This window comes from Vigna angularis, chromosome 1, assembly GCF_016808095.1.
Source record: "Vigna angularis cultivar LongXiaoDou No.4 chromosome 1, ASM1680809v1, whole genome shotgun sequence".
NCBI classification, from domain to species: Eukaryota; Viridiplantae; Streptophyta; class Magnoliopsida; order Fabales; family Fabaceae; genus Vigna; species Vigna angularis.
In genome coordinates, this window is record NC_068970.1 from 65,312,316 (window position 1) to 65,335,592 (window position 23,277).

Genomic DNA, 23,277 nt, shown 5'->3' on the forward strand with positions numbered 1-23,277 from the left:
AAGGATACTCTTCAAATTTCAAGAGCTTAGTGTCAATGCAGGACTTAAAGCTTGTTGGACTGAAGTCTCACGATTGCCACGTCTTAATGCAACAGTTGTTACCAGTGGCAATTCGTGGAATTTTGCCCAAAAAAGTTAGGCTTACCATAACTCGATTGTGCTCATTTTTCTCGTCAATTTGTAGTAAAGTCATCGATCCTACAAAGTTAGATGAACTTCAAAGCGAAATTATCATCATCTTGTGTCAACTAGAAATGTTTTTCCCTCCATCCTTTTTTGACATCATGGTGCATTTACTTGTTCATTTGGTCAGAGAAATAAAGTTGTGTGGACCAGTATACTTAAGATGGATGTATCCTATTGAGCGTTATATGAAGATTTTGAAAGGGTACGTCAAAAATCAATATCGTCCAGAAGGTTCGATGATTGAAAGATATATTGCTGAAGAAAGTATTGAGTTTTGCTCTGAGTATATGACTAAAGCAAATCCGATAGGAGTCCCTCGGACATCATGGTTGAGTAGATATTCTACAAGTAAAAGCATCCGAGGTGTGAATGTGGTGACGAAAAGTCGTGAAGAATTGATGCAAGCACATTTGTACATATTAAACAACACAGATGAAGTGATCCCATTTTTGGAAGCACACAAAGCCGTTGTAAGGGACAACTATCCACGACAATCAGAGAAATGGCAGTTGATGGAGCATAACAGAACATTCTTGTCCTGGTTCAAATCTGAAGTTTCGAAAGAATCACGGTCCTCTGAGACTTTGTTGTGGTTAGCAAATGGCTTGAAGTTTGATGTTGTATGTTGTACAGGCTACGAAATTAATAATTGCACATTCTATACAAAGACTTTGGATGATAAAAGCACAGTACAAAATAGTGGCGTCAGTCTAGAAGCTGAGTCACTACAGTTTTCAACATCCAAAGATCAAAATCCTATAGTTGGATCCATGAGATACTATGGTAGAATTGAAGAGATATTTGAAGTTGATTACACTAAGTTTTCCGTTGCACTCTTCAAATGTAAGTGGGTAGACAATAAGAGTGGTGTCAAAATAGATGAATCTGGTATGACACTTGTTGATTTTCGAAAGGTTGGTTATAGAGACGAACCGTTCATCATGGCATATCAAGCAAGTCAGGTTTTTTATGTCAAAGATCCTGCGTCTGACCATTGGTATGTTGCTCTCCAAGGAAAAAGGCAAATTGAAGATAAAGAAGAGAATATAAGTAATCTTCATATCGCTGACAGCCATCCATTTAAAACGACAATAAATTTGGATGACGACCCTCTAATTGATGACATACAAGCAATACGAGAAGATCACAATGAGGGAATATATATATGACCAATCCATATGATTATGTATGAATTTCATGTTTGTGTAAATATTTATGGCAATTGTTAAATAATATGTTATTTTATAAGTGCTTTATTTATATATCATCTTATTTATTGTGACAGATATATGGCTGAGTCACCTCATTCGTCAGGCGATGAAGTCCCCACCACTTCTAGACGGACGAGAGGAGCAACGAGGTTACGACAGCTTATACTTAGAAGAAATACAGGTGAGAGGACACCTATCATTATTGACGTGGTCACTGGAGTTGCATCTGGCCCAAATGCAGATGTATTTAGGTCTTACCTTGGAGTATTGGCACGTGATCGTATTTCTATACTTACTCCATCCTTTGACCATGTTTCTGAGGCTGATCGGAATCTCATCTGGCAAGATCTATTGGTAAGTTAAGCAATATTGCTCCATCTTCTATATTCATTATATTGATAAATCTGTATTGATATAAGGTTATTACTTTCTTTGTTGCAGATAACATTTGATATGCCAAACATCGAGAGCTTAAGGAATAAGTGTTTATCTGCAATTGCAGAAAGATTTCGAGGGTTTAAGACAAAATTGACGTCTAGATATATATTTGGACCAAAAAGTAATGAAAATCCATGTTCCAAATATTCAGCAATTGACGAAACAACATGGCGTCAGTTTGTAGAGCTTCGTTCATCCGAGGCGTGGCAGGTAAGTACAGTAAAATCATTCAATTCATCATTCATAGTTCTATATTATGACAATTGTTTCATATTGTCACAGGAAAAAAGGTCAAAAGCACAGGGAATAAGCGCTCAGAATAAAAATCCACACATACTGTCTCGTGGTGGATATAGGAAGCTTGAAGAAAAAATAATGAAGCAGAAGTCAGATAGCAGACTTCCACTTTCTGAGGGTTGTGACCCTCCTCCTCCTCCTTCACCACCATCTCGGCACGAGAAGTGGAAGTTAGCCCGTATAAGACCATCGGGCTCCTACACTTCCGAGTCTGCCAGAGAAATATCTGAAAGAATTGTAAGATGTCATTCCTTATATTTTTACATTAATTTTGTTATATATATTACATAGATTTTTCTAATGATTTTGAACTTTTGTTATGTGACAGGACTCCTTGGTTGAGCAGAGCTCCCAAGGTCAATTCACACAAGAAGGTCGTCAAGATATTCTTGCCACAGCTATTGGACGACCTGAGCACCCAGGACGAGTGCGTGGTGCTGGGACTGGCATAGGCATACGACAGTTTTTTGGGTCTTCCTCGCGTCCATATTCATACGAAAAGATGAAGGAGGAAATAAGAAAAGAGATGACGCAGGAGATCACAAAGAAGGTTCGAGCAGAGTTGTATGATGAAGTTGCTGAAATGGTTGCGCGCCAGTTCCAGCAGCATTATGAGGATTATGGCAATCGTCCTCCGCCATCTCCTGTAGCGGAACATGTTGTGCCCCCTACAGGTAAACTTATTTATTTTTGGTAACTAATTTACTTTTTGCATAACCTAACATTTAATTTGACAGGTAGAAGCGGTAAAGGAAGTTGTTCAGCTTCCGGTGCCCCAGGGGACGACATGGATGAAACTCGTCCATGTCAGTTATTTATTCTTTCTGATACTGGGACCGTGCTAGTGGCTCGTGGTACAGTTTATGAGACAGCCACTTTAGTGCATGGTGTACAACTTTCAGAAGATGAGGTCAAGGTCACGGTGGATGAAGTTGTCATAGTGGATGTCGTTCTTCCTGTGCCTACAGATGAGTTCTTCACTGTGGAAGAAGCATTTAAGTCCTTTGTCGCCTGGCCTAGACATTTGGTTGGTGATGTATCTAATCCCCCGGTAAACACTTGTACTATATACTTCTCAATTTTAATATTTACTTCTAATTGACGTTATAACATAACCATTTTTGCATTTAACAGCAGATAGGTAAAGAGGGAAGTCCTCCACCGAAGAAGACTCATTTATCTGAGGATGACCCTCTTGGTGCGTTAGACGAGCTCGCTAAAATCATTTCAAATGTGCCGATGAATGTACACTGGGATTCTACTACATTTGGAAGAGAAACTCAGATCCCATTGTACTTGCATCATCAAGATGTTAGGGAGCTTGCGTCGGGTAGAGAAGAAATTAATATTACACTCATTCAGCTATGGATGATGTAAGTTTATGAAAACTTTTTTTATATATAAATGTATGCTAAAGGAATTGCTTTTAATAGTTCCCTTGCAACACATATGATGTTATCTGGGAGATCTACTGCTACAGCTAAAAAGCTTGCATGGGTTGCCCTTAAGGTTTGGTATTTTAGTCCATACTCATTTACATTTGGTTCCATTCAATTGATGTTACTTAACATTTTATATTTATGATGATATATTGTAGTGTAATAGACAAACGGGGTCATATGAATGTGGTTACTACGTCATGTTTTGGATGATGACCATTATTCGTGCACATTACACCAGTGGATGGGAAACGGTATTATTTAGGTTTCAATTTTATTTTCCCTATAGTTTAGATTTCAAATACACTAAGTTAAATCATTGTATTTTATGCAGAAATTCAATAGGACTGCTCCAATTCCGGAGAAGTCACTTCAACTTGTGAGGAAAGCACTGGCTAAATATGTAATTCATTTATATAATAGTATATACTAGATATTAAGATATACTAAGTTCTAAGTTTATGTTTCTAAGTTGTTTGATGTTTTTCTACATTATTATTAGTTTTAACATTGTACATTCAGTTTTATTTATGCTTCAAACTTGATTTAGGATTATAATTTGATTGATTTATGCTTATAAGAAGTTGATTTATGATTCAATTGAATGTATTTATGTTTTATTATAATTTTCATTCAAAATATACGTTTCTGGATTATTCTCGACTGTTCTGGCTGTAAATATATATGCAGGTCTGTTTCTGTTGTTGGGAATGTCGCAGAAACAGACCTCATTTTAAAAAAAAAACAGCAATATATGCCTCGGTTGGTGTCACAACCGAGGTAGAAAAGCAATATATGCCTCGGTTATAACCACAACCGAGGCCGAAAGTATTTCGTAAAAAAAAAAAAGAACTCTACTGCCTCGGTTCAGAGTACAACCGAGGCAGTATAGTGGAATGATCTCGGTTATGACCACAACAGAGGCCGAAAGTACTGCGTAAAAAGAAAAAGGACCTCTACTGCCTCGGTTCAGATTACAACCGAGGCAGTAGGGTGAAAACCTCTACTGCCTCGGTTCGTAGTACAACCGAAGCCGTAGGTGGAACATACGGCCTCGGTTGTAAATGAACCGATGTCAAATCGCCTCTCTTTATGCCTCGGTTCAAACCGAGGCCAAAAGTAGTACACTTTTTGCCTCGTCTGCATATGCCTCTGTTCGAGAACCGGTGTCTATAATGAAAAACAACCGCTGTCTTTTCTCCTGCTTGTACTAGTGTTAGCATGTATAAATCACTATCATCATTATTGTTATTTTCTTTATAATCATTATTGTATATTATCATTAAGTTATTTCGATTTTATGAATTAAAACTACATTTTTTTATTAATATTTTTATATCATGGATACTATCTACCACTTTTATTATTATCTCTCATTATTATTGACATCAATATTATCTTACTATTATTTTACCATTACCTTTATTATTATTATCTTCATCATCTTATGTTATACCATTCACCCTCATCACTACCATAACCTATTATTATTTAAGTTTTGTTTTATATTATCTTTATATTATATATATTCTTAATATGTCTAACAGTTAGTTGAGATATTAAGGCATAAAAACATTTCAAAAAATAGTAAAAGTAGAAAGAAAATCATTTTCTTACATATTTTATTTGAATTAAAATAAAGGAATATTTACATGTAACCTAAAAAAGAGAGGATCTTATTACAATATGTTTTATTACTATATGTTAAATTACATTGATTACTATTCCCACCTTAGCTGTGGTTTCTATCATTTTTGACATTTAAGTAAAAATTATTTTACATATTTTTATTTGGTTGATGTAAGAAAAAAAATGGAAAATTCACTAACATACTTTATTTATCTAAAGTGAGCATACTTTAAAAAATAAAATATTGTTGCTGACTAAAAACTGTATAAATGGAATTATATTAATAAAATTTAAAATTATTTATAATCTCATCATCATCATACTTCTATTCTATAAGAGAAAAGAAATTTCTTTGTTGGTGTACACATTTATTTTCTATTCTTACTCTTTAAATAATTGTTTTTTAAAAATTAAAGTAATTATTTTATTAATATATTTGAACGATTTCAATTAAAATTGGACGACTAATTTAAATTTAATAAAAACATGTTTAAAATTATAATTTAATTAAATAAAACCTAATAAGATAGTTAAAGTTGATTTAAAAATATTTTACAAAAATATAATTTTAATAAAAATATTAATATAATATTTATGTAAAAAAATGTTTTAACTAAAAAAGATTATATTTTACATTTTTTTTAAGAAAATATGATTAAATAAAATAAAATAAGTAAATATAGAAACTAAATTAAATATAAAATAACGGCACCTGACAGATAGATGTAACAAAAATATCTGAAACTAAACTTACCTCAGAGGTTTAGTTGTAAATGCTCAGTCCAATTTTGTATTTCTTTTGATTAATATATTTCAATTTTTATATTTTTTGTGTGTTTAGAATCATTTTATAATTATGACTCCACGAATCTTATGAGTGTGTTTTAGATTGAAAATACAATTGCGTGACAAGGTTTAACTATTATGCTCCCTTCTTAAGCTTTGGTTATCTCTGTGGCTGAACACGGATTAGCTAGAAACGGTGAGTAGTTGATTCATCTCTTATTCTGATAACTGTTGATTAAAAATATGCTATTTAAAAAATAGATTATTTTATTATTCATCATGACCCGCAGATATAATTACGACTCTCGAAACGATACAGCTTAATATATATATATATATATATATATATATATATATATATATATATATATATATATATATATATATATATATATAAAAGTGCAATTCGCGTCATTTCATGTTACAAAAATTTTAGTACACATAAAAAGAAAAGTCCAATGATAAGGACAAATAAAAATCAAATAGCACCAATAGCCACGTAACAATCAGAATATATTCTCTCTACAATACCAAAAGCCAATTCTGATCACCTTTTCTAGGTAAATTAAGCCGTCAATATATGTCTAACAAGAAACTTGTGCAATGTATATACTTAAATAAGCACATTGTATAATGGTAAAACTCTCTCCGATAGTGGTTTTATCTCCTTAACTATGTTAATTAGTTCCATTTCCCTTTTAAAGGAAACTTATTAAAATTAAATAAATTTTTTCAATAAATAACAAGTAACACTAAAATTTAAAAATAATAATAAGCAAAAGGTAAAAGTTTTATAACGATAAGAGTTATTTAAATTGAAAAACATGTTGTGACAGCAGTATATATAGAGTCCACCGATTGTTATAATTATTGTCATCTGGAAAGTAGAAAGAAAATGGCGAGTTCTAGTTGTGGAGAAAAGCGAGTGATGGTGTTAGCGATGGACGCACATGAGCATAGCAACTATGCCTTGGAGTGGACACTAGACCACTTCTTCACCCCTTTCGGTGCAGATGCTCCTTACAATCTTGTTATTATCAATGCTAAACCCTCTCCTCCCCCGGCTGTCACCATGGCAGGACCTGGTAGCAAGCGTTTCTTTCTTCTCTTTGTTTTTAGTTACAAAAGGTGCAGTACTGATTAATTTTGGTAATGGATGGAACTCACAACAGGTGTCTTAGGTTCTGAAATATTTCCTGCCGTAGAAGTGCAGCTCAAACTCAATGCTAATCAAATTGTAGAAAAGGCAAAGCAAATATGTGCCAGTAAATCGGTAGTTATATTATGAATGAACGAACGATCTATATAATTAATGAATTATTAACGATTTGGATTGGATTGAAGGTTGATGAGGTGATGGTGGAAGTGGCGGAAGGCGATGCGAGGAACGTGCTTTGTGATGCTGTGGAGAGACACCGCGCATCCATATTGGTTATGGGGAGCCATGGCTACGGAGCTATCAAAAGGTACGTATTCGGGGTCATTCGTTAACTCTACAAAACAAACACTCTTTAATCATTTGATTGCATTGCAGAGCGGTTTTAGGAAGCGTGAGTGACCACTGTGCTCGTCATGCTCAATGTTCAGTCATGATTGTCAAGAGGCCAAAGTTCAGACATTAATCAACCTCCTCTCTCATTTTTAATTATTTATGTACTTTCGCTCTATTTGTTTATCCTATTTTCTATACTTTTTCATTCCTTTCATCTTATAAACAAAGTATATATTGTCTTATTTCTCTTGATTTTTTTTACTTTAAGAAACCACCCTTTCTTTGAAAAATAATGTTACAGTGTATTCTTGAATAATCTATAAATATACTTATATAAATTATTCCACCCTTTACCATATACTAAAATTATTTGATCTTTTACTTCCAAAATTGCTCAAATATAAAAGTACAATGCATTATACTAGAGCTATTCTTAAATTAGATATTTTGTACCCCTTTAATTTAATCTGTAGTGTAAATAAACTTATTTTATATTGATCATGTTTTACAAAATAAAAATAATTTTATTTTTAAAAATATATATGCGTTATAATTTATATTTATGTATATATTGTATTGGTATATCTATAATTGAAATTAATTTATACATATAACATAAATTCAATATATTTGATTTTATTTTTATTTTTACAGCGATTTAAAATAACTCATTCTTCGGAACTACAGTAGGACCAACCATGATGATAATTGGAGAATGGTTAATTATCTTGTTGAATTGAAGAAAATAGATGCAAAAAGAAATTGTTAATACTATACTTTAATTTTGGATTTGAATGAGTTAATGATTTTCTTTTCTTTGCGAAAACCAAAAGGACTCAACCTGTTCACCAGATCAAATCTATTGGATTGAAATCGTTTAAAATTTTCCAAAATGTTGTAAATAATTATTAATCGAGTTAAGGGTAAACTAGTTTCATCAACTCCTTTTAATGAAGAAAAACTAAAATTAATTTCTTGATAAGCCAAAATTACTTATGTATAATTAATTTGTTAAATATTTTTATATTTTTCTAAATTCGTATATTTTTAATTTATGTAGAAATTAATTTTAATGTAAATGCAAAAATCATCTTATTTTTTCTCCTCAAAGTGTATATGGAGACGTTTGTCCATATATATATTAGCATTCTTTTTAATTTTTAAATTTTATAAGATTTCCATTTAGTCCTTAAACTAAATTTGATTGGTTAAATCCTAAATTTTTTATTGCTTATCTTTCGGCTTAATTCTGTCATTAATAGGTTAATTTTTTATTATTACTATTTTGTTATTTTTTGAGAGATAATTCTAATCTTTTGAAATTGAGACAAATATGCTTAGTTAGAAATAAAATGATTTTATAATATATAAATAAATATAAATTTTATTTTATAAATTATAAGATTAAATTAAACAATAACGAACAAAATCTAACAACGGACCAAACAATGATAAATAGAATCAATATCAGTGATTAAAGTGCACCAACACAAACCAGCTCGAAGACACGCTGTCAATCAAAGTCAACAACCTTAATTTAGTTTCTAACCCTAATTCGGTAATTTGAAAGTATTTGCAAGTATTTGATTTGACTCTCACCCACTATGTATCATAGTAGGGAAGAGTTTTTTTTAATTTTTTTCTTCATAGGTATATACGTATTTATCTTGTTACTATTTAAAATTTTAATTAATTCATATTTAAAACAATAATATTAAACAAAATATAATGTTACTAAGGATTTAATTTCAAAATAATACATATTTTATGTTTCTTTCAAATTAAATTAAGACAATAATAACTTGATAAATATTAAGATGATATATAATAATAACTTGATAAAGATCAAATAATTAAAAAAGTAAACAATTATAAAACATATTAAATTTCATATATCAACCATTACATTTATTAATTTTACAAATTTACAAATGTTAAGTAAATTCATTTACATTCAATTCACCAATATATAAAAAGTGAGAAAAATTGGATATGAAAATAAAATTTAAAAACTTAGTTACTAAAATATAATATATCTTCATCGTCATATTCCTTTTTAATATTTTCTTTTCCAAAAACTTATAATATTAAGTGAGAATTCATAAAAAAATATTAATTAACAGTAAATATTAATATATTTGAATAATCTAGCTAAAAAGTCTAAGTTATATAACAAAATTTCAATACACAACCGTTTTTATAGTATTATGACGTTGTCAATTATCGTGTCATAAGATAATACAAAATAAATATATAATTTTAATGTTTTATTAGAGTTGCGAGATGAAACTGTTAAAGTTAAATTAATAAATAATATCTAGTAAAATAAAATCTACATAATATATTGTCTCGTCATTCAAATAAGTACAACTTAAAGAGAAATTATCATTAATACTACTTAAACATGATTTCACTTTTTTCACCTAAATATATTAACCATCAATTCCACTTAAATATGATCCTATTTTTCTCACCTAAATACATCAACTTCGAACAAGTGAAATGTGTTAACAAAAGAAAGCAAAGTTCTCAATTCCTTTATAGGATATTATGAATAAATAACTATTAAGGAGAAGTTCTACATGATACATTTTAATAGAAACACTAAGTTCAAGATAATTAAAATATATATTTCTAAAAATTCACACAAATTAAGTTATTCAAAATATTGAAAATATTGAAGTAGTGAGTAAATTTAATAACTAATTTTTCTTTTTTGTTAACATCAGGTTAGGTGTAACAAAAACTAAATTTATCGAAACATTTTTGTTTTTTAATCTAGCGTTGATTTATTTCAATTATATCATTCTTGATATTAGTTGGACATTTTGTAACTCACTCTTTTCTTGTTGAAACTGACACTTTATGATTTTTATTTATTGTCCACGTATATTACATTATATTAATGACTTTTATTTATGGAAGAAAAAGTAAATAAATGTAAAAAAAAACACACACACAAGCTTTTGGTAAGTGTGTTTGATGCATTCACAAGTTGTACAAACTTTTTCTTGGGTGTTGAAAAATTCACTCGCAAACACTTGACTTATTTTTAACATTACCTCACTTAAATTAAGTTTCTCCCATTCCAAACTTTTTCTTCAACTTATAAAATCACTCAACTTTTAATGACTTTGCAAAATTATCAACAACTTTTTCTTCAGTGGGATAATAATTGATCACTACTTCTTTCTCAGTTATCAATTCTCGAATTTTGTAAAATCAAATATCTATATGCTTGAATCGTCCATGAAAGACTAGATTTTGGAGAGTTGTTATCACAAAGTATCACTGTGGAAGTATTTTGCTTTTGACACATAGCTTCAAGCATTATTGCTTGTGTAATACAACTTGTTACAATTATATATTCTACCTCTACTGTTGAGAGTGAAATTGTTGATTGTTTATTCGAGAACCATGATACCGTTCAAGTGCCCAAATGAAATGTATATACTGATGTGAATTTTTTTTGTTTCAATATCTCCTGCCTAGTCACTATATGTGCATCCCACTAACTTTACAACATGATTGTTAGCATAAAAAAAAATTCCTTTAGTCAAAGTATCCTTGATATACTTGAGAATTCTTTTTGCTCTGGTAAATGATATGCATGTGGATATTCCATTAATATGTTAAGCAATCCTACTCCAAAGACAATAACTGGTCTAGTGGCATACAAATATTTGAGACTTCCAATCAAGCTCTTGTAGTAAGTTAAATTAATTCTTCTTTCATTGTTATCTTTTTTCAACTTCATCTTTTCAAGCAGGTGTTGAGATTGACTTTGAATTCTCAATTTTAAGTTTCTTCAAAATTTCTACATCATATTTCTTTTTGAGAAATGGAAATTCCATAATCCTTTTGAATAACTTCAATGCCAATAAAATATGACATTAGACTTAAGTTTGTCATCTCAAAAGTTTTGACCATGACCTCCCTGAATTCTGTAATTATCTTTGGATTGTTGCCAATAAAGAGTAAATCATTGACAAAAAGGCATACAATAAGAATATGATTAGGTTCAACGTATTTGATATACAGAGTATGCTTAGACATGCATATTTGAAAACCATTGTGCACAAAGTAAGAATCAATCTTTCTATACCAAGCCCTGAATGCATGTTTTCTCAAGCCATATAACGCCTTCTTCAACTTGTAGACTTTTTCTTCTTGGCCTTCAATCTCATATCTTAAAAGTTGTTCAACGTATACCTTTTCTTACAAAGTATATCATGTAGGAAAGCAAACTTAATATCTATTTGGTGAATTTTCCAATTATTTTGAGCTGGTGGAGAGATAATCATATGAATTGTATGTAATCTCACTACAAGAGCAAATACTTCAAAATAATCAATACGTGTTTTTTGTTTGTACCCTTTTGTTGCCAACCTTGCTTTAAAGCGACCAATTTCTCCATTGAGTTTGCACTTAGTTTTATAGACTCACTTTACTCCAATTGGCCTTTGTCTGCTAGTAACTCTGTCAATCCCATGTTTGATTCTTCTCACTAACATGAATTTCTTCATTCATTGCTTTCTTCCAATATTGATTATTCGAAGCTTTTTCAAATGTTATAAGTTCATAATATGCAAATAAAGTAAAATTGATAATTTTTTGAGATAGATCATTGTAATTTCTCATAACATAGTTCTACAATATGGCTAATAGTCTTCTTTGCCTCTGTGGTCTGCTTGATGTTTCTGGCTTATCAAGTGTTGGATCTACATGATTGTTCTTATTTTCATAACTTTCTGGAATTATTATAGTCTCCTTTTAAGCTTTGAAAGACAAATCTCACACCATTAAATGAATTTTCTCTCCCAATGACTATTTTCTTTGTCACTATATTATAAAATTAAAATAATTTATTTAACTTTGTGTGATAGATTAATACATTAGGTAAAGTGTTATCGTATAAATTATTAGAGGTTATTCCTTGTTGCACTCAAACAATTATTAACTGTACCTTCACAATTATATTAAAAGACTTAAAACCCCTTTTATGATTACATTACATCAGAGTTTAAACTGTTATTGTCACTTGTATAAAACTTAAACACCACTATCGTTGTCATTGCACTGTTTTTGAAAAATTTATTTTGAAATTTTCATTTAAAAAATTCTGAAAATCTTATCTTGAAAATTTTATTATCCTGAAATTTTTCAGAATATATTCAGGAAGTCAATTTCATAAAAGATAAAATGATCATTTAGAAAATTTGAAAGTGTGCTCACAAAATTTTTGGAAAAGAAGGATGATGAATGGGCCTGTCTAACAGAAAAAAGCCATTAGTAAAACAAATATAAGAAATTGTGACTGTATGTTTTGTATCGTGCTTTTAGGAAGAGACTAGGAGAGCCGCGTCGCGTGGTTTGTGTTTGCTGAGATGTCGGATCCGTACGAGCGTGTGAAAGGAGGAAGATTGGCATTCAAAGGAGGGATTCTCGCCTCTCGCTCCAAATCCATCGAGAAGAAGGGCAAGAACAAGAAGAAGAAGCGGACGACGGCGGCGGCCGCCGAGGACGAGGACTCCGGCCCTAACCCTAACCCAAATCCTGACGAAGCTGTCGACACCGACAAACAGGCGGAGGGTTCTGAATACACCATCGACGCGGCGAAGCGTATGAAGTACGACCAACTCTTCCCCGTGGAAGCCAAGAAGTTCGGGTACCAACCCAAAATTAACTTCAACTCAGTTGAGGATGCCCTCGATGATCGTGTCAAGAAGAAGGCTGATCGTTACTGTAAATGAAACTATCAATCAATTGTAAGTCACCCTTCTTCTAAACCTACTCTATTTTTCCCTAATTTTAACCCTTCTATCTTCTTCTTCCCAATTAACTTCAACTTTCAAATCCTTCCCCTCTCTCTCTCTCTCTGATTTCCATTTCAGCCTTTATTCGCGCCCTTCTGTTGTACTTTGAATATTTATTTCAAATTCAGATACTATCTTCAACTCGGTTTTCGCAATATCATCGACGCAACACTCTTGTCATCCACGTTTTCAGATATTCATTCTTATTTCTTGCTCTCTCTCTCTACTCTAGGTGGTAGCGGTGCCATGTACTGTGCATTCATTTTCCGGTGCTGTAAATGTAGCGCATACTGTTGCAGATATTTCAATATTATGAATGGATCAATATTACGCTTCAGTGAAATCATGTGTAGTTCATCTGTTTCGGTAACACTGATGAATCCTTATTTGTTGTTTGATATTCTTCTATTATTATCAACCAGGGTCTAATATTAAAACATAGTTTTTACTTGAAGGACAAAGCAAAAAAATAGGAACAAAAACATATACAGCCCAGGTTTATAAAATTGTTGCCGCATACAGTTCAGGCGAAATGAAATTATGTTACAAGTTCATTTTTCATTTCTAGAATCACAGACAAACTTGCTAATTAGGGATAGCAGTGTGTGTAGAGTTTGTGAATTTTGATATGGTATAATAATATCTGTTTTAATTTTTTTAATTCGCATTCTTAAATATATTTCTAATTGAATGTGTATTCTCTGTGAATACTAGCAGATTAAACATGCTTTTGTTCTTATGTAATATTAGTGTGTTCTTTATTCGGTTCCTGATTTTTTTTTTGGGTTTTTGGTTTTGGAATTTTGAAAATACTGTTTTTAATTCCTGCAGTTAATATTAGTTAAAAGTGACATATATGTGAAGCCTCGGTTCTGACCCAAGATTCATAGGACTATTCCACATAAGCCTTATATTTAAGACATGAATTATAATTGATCTAACTAGGAGGCTGAGTTCCATGACATGCGAGGTTCATCATCCATAAAGGGGACGGAGATAACTACGGTAGGTCTTATGAATAGACCCTTGAGGTCACCATATCGGGATTTGATATTCAATGCTTTAAGTTAAGATATTCAATTCTCTAAATGATTTTTGTTAGATTAGATTGTATATTAAGATTTCTAAGTTTATTCTGAGTAACTTACCTTTCTTTTACATTTTCTCCCACTATATATATCTGTTTAATAACTTCTTTCACTTCCCCTCTCTGTATTTGTTTAATAATATTTAGATAGTCTGATTCTGTATTCTTATATGTTATTATATTATATAATTATAAAATATGCATTTAACTATTTTTGTGTCATATATAATTAGTTATTAAAAGACCTGCCCAGCAAAAACATAATATTTACGTATGACTGCTTATCTATGTTTGGGTTGGATATAAAATTTAATGTGTAGTAGGTTCAAGACTTCTATAATGTTCGATAAAAAAGTAACACCAGCTTTGAATTTGCACCGATATGGTCTTGGAATGAAGCCTAATCGTTAAAGTAAGATTAATTGCAGCTTTTTCGCATCAATGGGGTTAAGGTTTGGGGTTGTGTATCGTAGATGTAGTTAGGATCTTGTATTATTCATTACTACGTATCGATAAGGTCAAATAAGGGTTAAGTACCTATACTTTGTGATCTAGCATCTCATGTGAACTTATCTTTGGTTATACACCTTCATGATCGTCCATATGCCTATATTCTCGGGTATAAAAACAACTTATATGGAAGTCTCAGAAATATCTGGTTGCCTTGAAAGAAGAGCTTGTAAATCCACGACTCAGTTCTTTGGTTTTAGTATTGTCCTGTTAGCAAGATACTCTATATTCGAAAGTCTCTCATCATCCAGAATGTTTGAACAGCAGTGAATAAATAATTTTGATTGTCTAATCCCAAAGATAACATCACCTTTTTAACATTCGGATTTTGTTGTCTGAAAGTTTTCCGGATTACTTAAAATCTGGAGTTTGCTAACACAGAAAAAGAGCCATTTTGCCCGTGTTTAATCGACGTGACACTAAAAGCTAGTTCACATGTAAGTTGACCTACAGTTAGAATATTTTCAACCTTAATTTTTAATACATATTTTTATACATTTGAAACTGTATATTTAAGCGTGCTTTTAAGCTTAGCTTGAACAAAGTTTAATCTTGGTTACTTAAATTTAAATTTGATTCATATAATTGTGGAATTTAAAAAAACTGAAATGTTTGTTTAGCATTTCATACAGACACGATTTTTTTTTATGTATCTCATACAATTGTTTATTATGAAGTGGAAAGAGATAATTTTTTTCTGAGAATGTTTTAATTCTAATTTTCTTCCACTTAAACATTGTTTGAAGTGCATTTTTTGAAATATAAATGTGCGTAGATATTTGATATTGAAAATGAAATATTAAATTAGATTGTTATATTTAAAAAATTGTAGTTATTAATGGTGGAGCTTAAATCTTCAATGGAAAAGAGAAAATAAATATTATACATAAAATAAAATAAATTAGGGATCAGATAGTTGTTTAACTTCATACCTCATGAATTGTGGGACATATTCGATATAATCAAGAATCACTCATCTTAAATCTATAGTTGGAAAGAATCACTTATCTTAAATCTAAAGTTAGAAAGTGTCCAAATTATTCGTTTGCAAGATATCTTGTTCAAGAAATTCAATACAGTGTAATATACGTTGTTAAAAGATATGTAATCATGTCATAGTAAAACATTCATAAACACTGACGTGGAACAAACTAACCTGGAACAAACGCTGTTAAAAGAAATGTAATCATATGTTAGCAAAACATTCATAAACACTAACATGTATCAAATTCTGTACCCTATGCATATGTTTCAAATTATTAAATATCAATTTTTATTAATTTTTAATTAGTAATTATTTAAAATTAGTTAGAGTTTATTCTCATAAGTTTAATGTTTGAAATTTAATTTTTATATATATATATATATATATATATATATATATATATACACATAACTTTATTGGACATAGTAAAATTAATTATCATGCTAAAATTAAGAATTTTAAAAATAAAAAAGTTTGAATTAATTTTTATAAACAGAACATAAAAAAAAATTAAATCTAAACATTTCCAATTTCCTAAAATTTGAAATTTTCTCTTTCAAACACAACCATATGGTAATCAAGTAAAATGCTCTATTCTCCAGACAATATTACTAAGTAAATTAAAAATTTAAGATAACTACAAGTGATCTCATAATCAATGTTGCACTGAGTGTAACTTTAGAGGAATGACATCCTCGTGCTAAGCACCTAGATTAGAATAAAATGTGTAAATAAGTAACATAATGTTATGTTTTTTGTAGTTTAATTAAATAATATGTCCTGATATGATAGAATACAGACATTAAATCGACTGACAGTTTAAAAAGGTTTATATACAAATGGTACATACGATGATAACTAATAGTGTATAATCTTTGTAGGGTGTATATACGGCGGAACCTAAGATGATAGCAGATTCTAATAAAACCAATTTCAAGTTTACACGGGACATTGGAAAAACAAGGTCTACACAACATACTCTACATGAATTTTATCATTTCAAATCGTAAACCAAATGTCCAGGATGTTACTATCACAACCTTTACCTTCACTGCATCGAGTTGCAAACTTCATCAATTCAATATCACTTCAATTCCTGTATACATGAAAATTTATTGACAGTTATAGTGTTCCAATAGATACCAATGCCAGCTGGAAAACAACAAAAATATAGAGAAACTAGCTTTATCCATTGGATAACAAGAGCATTTAAGTTGAAATAGTCATTGCTCTGGCAAATCCATATCCCGATAGTTGTGCCATTTTTTGTATCTCTGCATTCCATTTAAAACAGGTCTAAGCCGATGAGCAGTAGTGCACGTCAAACAACAACAACCTCTTAGATCCTTTACACATTTTGTGCAGCATCTGCATGACAAAGGTTAACATGCTTCACAAGATGAAAATCACCAAATGCAAAAAAATAAGTCTTTCAAATAAATGGCAAATGAAACAGAGAAGGGAGTCTTACAGAAAAAGCAAATTACAATCAAGATTTGCGCAGTTCCTATGTCTCAATTCACTCACTTCCAAATTACATACATGGCATTTTGCAAACTTATCATCTCCAGAAACTGGAGTTAATTCTGCTTCGGCTGTGGCCCCAGTATAGTAGACAGAAGGAGGGAGAGACAAACGGGAGTCAAATACAAATAAATTTCCCACCCATTCAGCAGCCCCTTCGTTCTTTAAATAGTGAGAAACACCTCCCTTCAGGGTATATAGATTCTGAAACCCCTGCCTCCTGTCACATGGCATCAAAGCAATGCACCAAATTAACAATATGAGAAGGAGTAGAAAGAGTACGTGACTTCAGTTCTATGAATAAGGAATCAGATTACAAGTAGAGAAAAAAATTGAGAAAAGGTTGATTTTATGGTTTATTTGGACCAAACACTAGGCTAGCTCACAGGTTTTTTTTGGTCAAATAGGTTATCCCAATCCTGTTTCTAGAACCATAAGTAACGAATGTTTTTCCTCTTGTTAATCACTTTCTACTTTTGTTTCTTAATCAAAGCATCAAGGCGTTAGCATTCTCTAATAATAATAATTTACCTTAGTATTGTAGAATATACATCACATCGAATCCCTCCAGTGCAATACATCAATATGTTTGCCTTTTCTTTATCCACGTTTGATAAAGGATCTGAAGCAGTGATCTAAAGAGGGCATATCAGAGAGGAGTACATTAATACCCATGATGGAGAGATAAGACTTCGAATTAGTGACTCACAGATCCCAACCTATCATCTAGTCAAAGCTCATAGCGAATGAGAAAAAGTCTATATGAAATCAGATTTGACAATTACAGTGCCACATTAATCAAAGCAATTTAATAAATGGAAAATGTTATTTTTCCAAGTGAATAACAATGTTAAATTCAATGCAAAAAAACCAAGATCTTAAGCATTACTTTGATTAAAAGAAAAAGCCATACAACTTGATGGCAAGTTTCAGCTTATCAAGAGACCATATCAATCCTGAATCAGTCCACATTAGGCACTGAGACATCAGATAATGACCCAACCTCTTCCTGAGAAAGACCAAAAGAAGTGTTCCTAAAGCAGTCCACACTAGGTCGTTGAGTCCCACGAAAATGTCCAATATCCCACTCATAACCTGAACAACAGCATCGATACTGTATTAAAGTTGGAACCTATAATTAGGACAAGTATAAATATAAATATTTATAACAAAAAAGGGAAAATATATTGAGATATTTAAAAATATGAATTGAAGATATCAACCAAGGGCAGAAGAAACAAAATGATAGGTCAGAAGCCTATTCCTACATTTTTAACACGTATATTTGCATAGTGGATACTCCATGTATGTTAGTCATTGACTGAACCAGGTTCGTGTGTTATTACTAATATAAGTATGTACAGATTAGGACTAAGGCTATAATTACACCCTCACCCCTTTTAGGTGACATGGGGAAACAAGACACTTTTACAGTTAAGGAGCAAAATCAGGTTCCCTTTAAAAATTGCAATCAATAAACATATCAATTGTAACACTTTGCCCACGAATGTGTGACCAATGTACTTATGTTTGTCTTAACCAAATGTAACTTTCTAACTCACGTTCAGTGCAGTTAGAGAGTGATGCAAGCACACCCTTAATCATGGGAGAGAAAATACTCACTCCTTGTGTTACCCAGCCAGAACATTGTGCTTATGACCTGCAACAACTCAGGGACAAGGTACCCAATCTTCACTCTAGGTGATCCTTATGGTTGCCAAATAATTCGAAGAGGAAAGTATAGACTATAGAAGATAATATGAGATTGAAATGTTTGTTTTTCAGTTGGAACAACCAAAATCGTAGTTGAACTCAACTTTTGTCTTGGTCAATTGAATTCAACTAGGGTTTGAGTTACTACAACTGAAAAGCAAACATGTCCATTAACTATCCTGGGGCTTAAAGACAAAATTAGTCCATTTGTATCATGTCATTTTCAATGCCACCAAGTTTGCAGGAGACACCTTGAATCACCTTATAATCTGAAAACAAATTTATTTAATTCATTCAGTTTGTTACCTCTATTTATCAGTAAGGCAGTTAACTGAATTAGTTATGGGATTTTAGTTATCCAGTTATCATGTGACAACTGGCTACAACTGTTTAGAGTCTTGTAGGATAAGCTTCTTGTAAATAGAAATAGTCCTTCCCTCCTGTAATAGACTCAGTCAACAATAACAATATGTTTTTCCCTCTCTCTCATGAAATCTAAAATCAAGTAATTCATAAATTTCCCTCTAGATCCTCTAATCTTTCTCAAGTAATATTTTACTAAAAAGGCAGTTTAGGCTGTCTGTAAATATATCCATGCATGCTAAAGGTCTGCTCAAACCATGGCCTTCAGTTTCACTTTTCTCATGAAATCCTGCAAATTACATGGCCAGATCACTCGTCTGTACATGTCATTGCTGCGTTTTTCAAATTTTGCACTGTTTTAAAGTATTGCATATAAGGCAGAAGATTGTCACTAAAAACCATTCACATCCCGCCTCTCTCGCAAGTCACAACTGATGCAGATTATCTCATAATGATAACTCAGCAAAATTGGTGTTCATCAGGACCTCTTCTTTAAATGACAAGTAATTACAAATGACATTTGATTCAGGCACCAAATAGTCCAAAATAAGATATGATTTAATATAGGAAATAGAACAGGGAGGAAAGTTTAAATTAAGGAAATAATGGTAGATTCACTTTGGAACTTTAGAATTTATACCATTTCTGACATCCAATAGAATGAAATCTCTGTCATGATAATCTTTTGCTCTAAGATCAGTTTTATTGACTGCTTCCAATCTTTCTTTCCATTCTGCTGGTGATAAAGCTATTGCACGCATCGAAGGATCAAGCAACGGAAGATGTGACATACCACCTTCAAACTGAAAAAAAAAAATGAGAATCATAAACATGCCATGAAGATAAAGAAATGCACAAATTTGTTCATTTGTTATACAGCCACAGCATACTGAAGTCCGAGCCAGAAGATGAGATTTGATTGCCCTCAAAAGAAGAAACAGATCATAGCTTCAAAACCAGAAGAAATACAGCTATGGTAATCCTAACAAACTTAATTTGTAAGAGAATATTTTACATCTTACCTGTACCAATGAAGGCTTATAACGCAACTTCAATGCTGGAAAGGTATGTCCATTTTCTGATGGAGATATCTGAACCAATATGTCAGAAAACCTGTTATCCTGTCTTAACCAGTTGACATACGCCAGAGCATCTTTTGATGGTCCACTATACTGCAGTAATATATCACATTGACAGAACATACTTGAGACATTTATTTGTGACCTATTAGTACAAAATTGACATATACTTGGGCTTAATATTGAGATATTAAGTGAGTCCAGAATCAGTGGGCCTTAATGGACTTAATTGTTAATCTTCACTAGTGTTCATATTGATAGTCATTTAACATATTTGTCTTGTGTAGGTCATAACTGGTACTACAAATATTGAATTTGGACACTTCTTAGGTCTTTGCGAAGACAAGAAAAGTTCTTTAATTTTGTTTGTCACAGCCTCATCCAAATTTGAAGTATTTTCATGACACAATGGCAACTGAAATTGCAGGAGCTACACTTTGGATTGTTCATCTTATAAATGGACATAACCCACTCAAATCAGATTCAAATTAGGCAGATAGTACCCCTTTTAGAAAGGTAACTGGATGGATGGGCCTTAGTTAGGAATAGTCAAGGCCCAAAGATTTTCTCAAATATCTTTCCTAAAAAGGGAGGTAAAATTAGTTACGAATTTCATTAGTCGTTTTTCTAGATATAGGTCTAAAACTATAATCGCATCTAAAAAATTCCCTAATAGTAGTGTTTTAGTGAGATTGGAATCAACTGATTTGTGCCCTTGTGAGATGACTTAAGGTTAACCCCTACATTGCAAATATGAAGGGGCATTTAGTTTGTTTTTTTGTGCCATTTGACTATCATTTATCACACATCAGATCAGAAAGACATATATGTAGACCCTGGAATATTGTAAGGATATCTTGTAGCCACATCTATAAACATCGTAGTGCCGTAAGAAAATGCAGAGTTATTATAATCATACATTCTATTTCTCGTCCATCTTATTGTTAGCCTAATTTTCTTATATCTCTGATTTTATCCACCCATACGCTAGAAAAATGGGGTGTAAGATCGCCATTTTTCATATCTATAATGCAAAAAAACTCTTGCGTGTAATTCCCATTACCCTTGGCATTTCCAATCAGGTTAAAAAAGAAAATATATCTCTATGGACATATTATTCATAACAAAATTGCTAAATAGTACTGGAGCAAAACTTACCTGGGCATTAATCCCTTGTTCATTCACATAGACTCTTCCATTGATGTCGAGGTCCTGCTAAATGATAGAAGTTACAGACTGGGAAAGGTAGGATTCGAAATGAACTTGGGTTCGGGTCAAACAATGCACTTGTGATTCTGACGTATTGTTTATCAAAGCATGGGTGAACAATACATTCACGAAGAGGAAAATATTTAGTAATAGCAATACTTCCTATATCCAACTTTGTTGAGAAAACCAGAATTAATTCAGTGGTAACAGGCAAAGCGTAACAGCAAAAAAAAAATGAAAGCGAACCTGCAATTCCAAGAAAGAACGGTGTTTGGAGACTTCGGCTTGTGGGTCTTGGATGAACACAAAATGGTAGAAATTGACGACCACAAAATCAAAATCGTCCTCCCTTGCAGTAGAGGGCTGTGTTAGTGACAGTGCAGCGGGTAAGAGCTGCTTACGATGGGTGAGAGCAAGAGAAGATGAGTCAGTGAGTTTGAATTCGAAAGGAAAATTTTGGAATGGCAACACAAGACTTTTGCTGCAAAAGGAAGCAGTAACTATAGGTGCGAGTGACAGCGCAATGGCATGAGCACCCGACCCAGACCCACGCACAGAGAACACCTCTCTGCACCACCTCATCCTTTTTCTTGCCGCTCCAATACCACCTTCACCCACCGTCTCTCTGTCTACCAGCTGTTAACAGAAATCTTGGATCATAGTCAAGGCCCAGGCCCAACTAATGTTTTCGGCTTTTGCTTCCTGTACCCATCGATATTATATATGTTCTGAAAATCTTCTTCCATAAATTCTATTTTTAAAAACTTGTTCTCAAATTCATTGTATGCATCCTATTCTGAAAACTTGTTCTCATGTTTTAGAAATTCAAAAAACTGTTCCAAAATTTCCAAAAGACTTATCTCAAAAAATTTAGACATTAGCCAAGAAATTATGGTGGTGAAGGAAGAAAAATCTTCCAATTCAAGCTCAGTAGCATTTAATTTCCAAATGTTTGAAAAAAAAAACTTATCAATCTATTTTCCTACATTTTTTAAAACTACCTTTTGAAATTAAATATATTTTCAACACTGAAAATTCATTTTAAGTATTAAACTTTTAAAAATCACACACTAAAAATAAGGTCAATTTACAATAAATATATATATATATATATATATATATATATATATATATATATATATATAAATAAATGGAGATTGCAAACTTTACTATACAAACTGATTTTGTAAGGTTGAGTTAAATTTAAATTCATTTTTTAATACTATCAGAGCCATGATTAATCCTCACCTTACAAGACACTCTTTATACTTAGCCAAAGTTAATCGATGAATTACCGATAAAAAAAAATCAAATTTAATTTAAGTATTTAAGTACAAACACAAACAGACACGTATGTCTATATATATATATATATATATATATATATGTATATATATATATATATATATACATATATATATATATATATATACGGGGTTTGCTAACGCGCGTACGCCTGTTTTTCAGTTGGTACATTTTAGCAATGTGTACTGGGTTTTAGTAGACAAAAATA

The 23,277-nt window shown here is 31.7% G+C and overlaps 4 protein-coding genes across 7 annotated transcripts; 3 read left to right on the forward strand and 1 right to left on the reverse strand.

Moving 5' to 3' along the window:
* The first annotated feature begins 2,002 nt into the window (after positions 1–2,002).
* Positions 2,003–3,277, forward strand: LOC128195455 (uncharacterized). Its single transcript, XM_052873111.1, has 5 exons — positions 2,003–2,011; positions 2,118–2,369; positions 2,461–2,806; positions 2,870–2,986; positions 3,267–3,277. Exons 1-5 carry the CDS (start codon positions 2,003–2,005, stop codon positions 3,275–3,277), a joined length of 735 nt encoding a protein of 244 aa, XP_052729071.1.
* Positions 3,278–6,843: 3,566 nt separating this feature from the next.
* Positions 6,844–7,720, forward strand: LOC108333773 (uncharacterized). Of its 2 annotated transcripts, none has more exons than XM_052875022.1 (4): positions 6,844–7,071; positions 7,159–7,232; positions 7,331–7,452; positions 7,521–7,720. In XM_052875022.1, the coding sequence occupies exons 1-4, from the start codon at positions 6,882–6,884 to the stop codon at positions 7,606–7,608; spliced, it is 474 nt and encodes a 157-aa protein (XP_052730982.1). In that variant the 5' UTR covers positions 6,844–6,881; the 3' UTR covers positions 7,609–7,720. The 2 variants fall into 2 exon arrangements, with proteins under 2 accessions (XP_052730982.1, XP_052730980.1); XM_052875020.1 differs by having other exon boundaries at positions 6,848–7,071; positions 7,159–7,259.
* A 5,027-nt stretch (positions 7,721–12,747) lies between these two features.
* Positions 12,748–14,143, forward strand: LOC108333156 (uncharacterized). Of its 3 annotated transcripts, none has more exons than XM_052875033.1 (2): positions 12,748–13,246; positions 14,126–14,143. In XM_052875033.1, the coding sequence occupies exon 1, from the start codon at positions 12,866–12,868 to the stop codon at positions 13,229–13,231; it is 366 nt and encodes a 121-aa protein (XP_052730993.1). In that variant the 5' UTR covers positions 12,748–12,865; the 3' UTR covers positions 13,232–13,246; positions 14,126–14,143. The 3 variants fall into 3 exon arrangements, with proteins under 3 accessions (XP_052730993.1, XP_017423997.1, XP_017423996.1); XM_017568508.2 differs by lacking the exon at positions 14,126–14,143 and adding an exon at positions 13,373–13,731; XM_017568507.2 differs by lacking the exon at positions 14,126–14,143 and adding an exon at positions 13,527–13,731 and having other exon boundaries at positions 12,754–13,246.
* Positions 14,144–16,847: 2,704 nt separating this feature from the next.
* On the reverse strand, positions 16,848–22,399 carry LOC108334410 (rhodanese-like domain-containing protein 8, chloroplastic). Its single transcript, XM_017570246.2, has 8 exons — positions 22,011–22,399; positions 21,714–21,767; positions 20,499–20,648; positions 20,117–20,279; positions 18,404–18,495; positions 17,932–18,035; positions 17,348–17,620; positions 16,848–17,244 (listed from the first exon to the last, which is right to left on the reverse strand). The coding sequence occupies exons 1-8, from the start codon at positions 22,344–22,346 to the stop codon at positions 17,100–17,102; spliced, it is 1,317 nt and encodes a 438-aa protein (XP_017425735.1). The 5' UTR covers positions 22,347–22,399; the 3' UTR covers positions 16,848–17,099.
* Between the last annotated feature and the right edge of the window lie 878 nt (positions 22,400–23,277).